Here is a 5,308-nt window from a genome sequence, read left to right as displayed (position 1 = left end):
TACTTCGTCTTGTTCTCTTTTCTAGAAATTTAGCAGTATTAATATCGGTGTTAAATGTCGTATTATCCATTCTTGCAGAATAGCCTATCCACCAATGGTGTGGGAGCGGTCCCGGCAAAGGTGTGGTGTAGTCCACACAATTCGAAGCAATTAATATCCTCGCAAGTCTAAATCGAAAGCAACAGATAGCTATGCCTCTTTGGTTATTTAATAATTGTTTGATCAGATATAAAACCGGGACATCAAAGGCTAAATTTTCATATCAATAGCATCCGGCTAAACAGAATTGAGTTGAATTAATGAACCTCATAAAAAACAATATATTCCAATAAAGCCAATTCTAAAGAAAAATATTCCAGTAAAGCCTATCCTTATACATGGGCATTTTTGCTTTTTTAATAAATTTCGGGTCAGATGTACGATCGGCACATCAAAGGCTAAATTCTCATATATATATATATATATATATATATATATATATATATATATATATATATATCAACATTATTTTAATTATGAAGGTTTTGAAGGTTTTTTTTAAATGTATTTTTTATTTTCTCAAAATATAAATTTTAATAGGATAATTCATAGAATTTTAGTTTTAAAGATTTTTTTAGATTTTATTAATTAAAATTAAATTTATAACTTTTATCCCAAAAAAATTATATTATTTTATTTTTAAAAAATAATTAAATTAAATTAATAAAAATAAATTTTAATTATTACTTTTTATCTTTATTGGTTATATCAACAAGTTTTACAAATTAATTTAATTATTAATAATTATTTAGTAAATAATTTAAATTTAAATTTTGCCTAATATTTTTTTCATAATAAAAATATAAAATTAAAATTTATCTTAAGACTTAATCTGGATGATTATCCATTTTCAATTTTAGACTTCTTGATTTTTAATTAAAATTTATTCTATACACTTTCACAGCACTGATAGAGGCTATCATGAATAGCTTAAAAGTTAATTAAAAATAAACTTCACTACCGATCTTTGTTTGGTCTTTCATTCGAAAATTACGTCGTTAAAATTGTTGATGCCTCCATAAATTGTGAGAATTCTGCGCAAGCAATATCACCTAACTATCAATTGGGTGGACAAAATCAATGAGCAGGGCTGCCGAAGGTTTAAGTTGCACACTTGCAATATCGTTGAGGGGATAATACAAAAAATTCATTTTTGGTGGATCCTCTTCGATTTAATATATTTCAAATTGGGTATCTTTAAGTCAATTGTAGATTTTCCAAGTCCATGTTCGTCGGATTCCCGAGTATTTGGAGAATCTACAATCGACTTAAGCTTAGGATGTCAAATTAAACTCAAACATATCAACACTGTTACAATTAAGGTTGAAAAATAATTAATTCAAATTGTATAAAACATATCAACAATGTTACAATTACATATCAACAATGTTACAATTAGAGTTGAAAAATAATTAATTCAAATTGTGTATACAATTTAAGGTGTTTTTATTTTTTTTATTGTGTGTATAATTTAAGGTGCTTTTATTTTTATATTTAAGTATTAATTACATGATGTCTAACATCCAAAGTGAAAACAAATATTTTATATATAAAAAATTCCATTTATATATACATGATTAAAGAAGTTTCCTTTTATATTGGACAAACTTAGTCAACCATGACTATATTCATTTCATTTATATATACCTGATTAAAGAAATTCCCTTAATATATTGGACAAACTTGATCAGTTATGACTATACCCATGAATATGGGTTGGGTTAGGCAACTTTACAATAATCTTTTACCGTAAAAACAAGTTTTGTAGGTTTTACTTGTGACTAAGGGGTTTTAACAAGGTAATTCATGTCCTCCCGATTCAGTTTAGTGGAATCCACGATATCCTCTCGACTGGTAAACTTGAAGACGGGTTTTAGCCTCAGGAAGCAGATACTCCAAAACAGGATCCTGAATGAGAGTAACTTGCTTGGATGCCCAATCCAGGGCTGGCAATGCTTCTGCTTTAGCAAAAGCTTCACTGTCAGCTACATGTAGAGCAAGGTGACAGAGAAGAATCAATGCAGGAATCTGAGCCAGCTCTTCCCCAAAGTACACCAGCTGGACCAGATACGGAGCACTAGAGGACTCAATAATGGCCCTGGAATGCTCCATATGTAGATAATTTTCGCTGCAGGCAAACTTGCTGAGAGCAATCGCTGCTTCTCGGGACACACATAAGTCTCTATGATCTAGGTGTTTCACTAGGGCCGGAATGATCGTCGTTTCTCTCGCATGGAAGGTCCGAGCAAGGCACCCGATTGATCTAATGCAACTGCTCAAAAGTTGAGATTCAGAATCATCTTCTTGTACAATTCTGAGAAGCTGGTCAACCAGTGCCTTGGCAGTGGGAGAGTTGGTCTTAAACGCAGATCTTCTGAAATCGGCATTTTGTTCTGCTACAGCTGCAATCTCCATTACTGCCATGGCCGAATTATACTGCACTTCACCTTTGGACTTTTCTAATAACCTTGCAAAGCAAAGCAAGGCCTTGGACTCCGTTATATTTTTGCAAGTCTTTGTGTTGTTCTTGGCAAGTTTCCAGAGAGCCCTAGCGGCTTCCGCCTTCATCGAGGCCTTTACGATGGGATCCTCGGCCTGTCTTTTCAGATATCGGCCCGAGAATGAGCGCATTCCCATGTCTTTGTGTGCAATTTTGGTACTGATATGAGTCTGAGCAAGATGATAATTATCATTCATTACCATACTCACAACTGAATAGATGGTCATGGCCGACTTGGTGGGCACGGTATAATTGCTGTAATCGGGAACGGTCTCAAAGGCCAAATGCCCAACAAGTGACCTGATGATGTCGCTATGGGCAAAATGGTCCTGCGAGTCGGGGTCATTGGACAGCAACTGAGACAAAGCCCAGGCAACCATGGTCTGAACCTTCATAGAACCACCACCCTTCAAGACCTTTGCAAAAACAGAACAGACACCCTCCCGAATCATCTGCCTAACGCATTGAGGATCCTTACTTAGTATCCCTATGGCTTTTGCGGCGGCTTCCTGCCCTTTTACGGTGCCCGCCTCCTTGATGAGCTTCAACAACTGCCCGATTCCGCCTTCTTGCACGATCAGTATTCCGTTGCGATCGTTGTCCTGGGCCAGTGACACCAACGAGGCTGCGGCCTCGGTTTTCTCTTCGGGGTTTCTGCCGGTGCGCAGGCGCGCAATGTTTTCCCAAATGAGGCCGAGCATGGGATCATTTGTGGCTATGGGAGGCAACCCCAAATACTCCTCTCGGTCTTCTCCGCTGGCAGAGACCTTCAGAAGCCACGTCACGTCCGCGATGGAGCTATCCAGTAAGAGACTCATTTTTTTGAAGGCCGCGGGCGATGTAATGGTGAAAACCCTCTTGAGAATCGCGTTGCGCCGGCATTTGGTTAGCAATAGCAAAGCCTTTCCCAGAACTCGATTGATTTCTTCCATGATTCGACTCGTGGGTCTGTCGTAAAGGACCCCTGAGACTCGCGCGGCATGACGCAGCAGGGCTGCTAATTTGTCGGCCTGCTTCTTCACCTCCATGCATTCCTGCTTGAACGAATGAGATTCTTCAGCCAATTTGGATACATCATCGGCCAACTGGATAGGGGATGCCAGCATCTGCGTTACTATCTCGCTCTTTCTCCTCAAGCCCCGCCTCGAATTGCGATTCTCTTCTGTATTAGGAGTTGGAGATGGATTCTTTCATCAAAATTTCCAGAGAATTCCTCAATTCTTTCCCTTCACAATTCCTACACTCGTTGTTGCTTCCTTATTCATTTATAGTGCTCATGCTCATGGGTGCCTCGATTCTCGTCAAGCACCGCCTCGATTCTTTCTTCGAACTTCAGACCATTCCGCAATTCTTTCCCTTTACTGGCTGTTGTTTGCTTCCTTTTTCTTTCGTACTTCTCATTCTCGTCGGTGCCTCCCGCGTATACAGCACGGAGGTGAGTGGAGCGGAGCGCTATTGGAGGAGAGTTATGACTGATGAGTAATGTCCACCTCTAAAACGTGATGTACACTAGACAGAGTCAACTCCGTAACCATTTGGTTCACAAGGTCACACAATGCAAGTTGAATGACACCATATCCACGTTTAGTGACATCATCGCGAACTGATATCCACTTTTAGTGACATCATCATCATAGTGATATTGTGAAAACTGTCTCAGAAGTCATCACATTCACATTTGGAAGAATCTGGCTCGGTTAAGAAATTGAGTGTGTGGTTGATGGAATTATGGAATTCGGCCAGAGGGAGGATAATGAAATGGCGTTTTTTAAGTGCGATTTTTTTTGTATTTTTTGGTGTTGGAATTTGTGGAAAATTTTGAGGTGTTCAGCGCTTTCTAAAATCTCTAAGACATTTCGCTTGCACAGGATTACCCATCAATCTTATAATTTTTTTAATTTGACCTAAAAACCCACCGTAACAACTTCCAAAACACCACATTAAAAACAACTTCCAAGATTTGAATGAGTAAAGGGCATTATTAAGAGGGGAGTTGTCTATAATGCGACTTTTTGGAGATTCCGGTGACGGAATCCGGCGGAAGAAATTGAGGTTAAATCCCTATTTGTTGCAGTTAAAATGGTTTTTTAACTGCATATTTGGATTCAGCACCCTGAAAAACCCCTTGGATGCCTTGATTGTGCAGAAACTAGCTATCAAACTTGCGATTCCAAAAAATTGCTACCGGATTTTGACCGGAAAAACCCACCAGAAACACTTCCAAAAAGTCTCTAGACAACTCCTTATTAAGAGGGCCCTATCTGTCTTGTCTGGCCAACATTGTTTTGTTCATTGTACTTATGTAATTTTACACGATGGGCATTTAAATTAAAATGGAGATCCGAGGCGTAGAATTTTCATAATCGTCATTTTAACGTTTATTATATGTAAAATCACGTGTGAACAAACGTCAACTTTTTTATTATTATATGTAAAATCACGTGTGAACGTGGTTGAAGAAGAGGTTATTTATCAATCACCGAATATAGGAGACTCAAAATGGTATCTTCATGACTTTCGACGTTGAGTAGAACTGCAATGAATACCTTCTCTTAGTTGGTCCTGAGTTCTTATTAGAGACAAGAAGAACTATGGCTTTGAATTGAATCGTATTCAAACAATAACTTGCTTTGTTACACTAATCCAACATATTATTCATTTCCTCAAGTGAAAATATATGTGATAAAAAGAATATGAGAATACAAATCTTCATATTGGGAATAGTGATTCATTTAACTAATTTTTTTTATTATATAAATATATATTAAA

At 37.5% G+C, this 5,308-nt stretch overlaps 1 protein-coding gene across 1 annotated transcript; it reads right to left on the bottom strand.

The window, feature by feature from the left end:
* Nucleotides 1-1,698: 1,698 nt before the first annotated feature.
* On the bottom strand, nt 1,699-3,864 carry LOC149152013 (uncharacterized). The gene has a single exon (XM_089440088.1). It carries the CDS (start codon nt 3,643-3,645, stop codon nt 1,864-1,866), a length of 1,782 nt encoding a protein of 593 aa, XP_089296214.1. The 5' UTR covers nt 3,646-3,864; the 3' UTR covers nt 1,699-1,863.
* Nucleotides 3,865-5,308: the final 1,444 nt, after the last annotated feature.

The sequence above is a fragment of the Pinus tabuliformis genome, chromosome 9 (assembly GCF_031772625.1).
Source record: "Pinus tabuliformis cultivar Carrire ecotype Pingquan chromosome 9, CPIR1, whole genome shotgun sequence".
In the NCBI taxonomy this organism is placed as follows: Eukaryota; Viridiplantae; Streptophyta; class Pinopsida; order Pinales; family Pinaceae; genus Pinus; species Pinus tabuliformis.
This window is presented reverse-complemented; position numbering and strand designations above follow the sequence as displayed.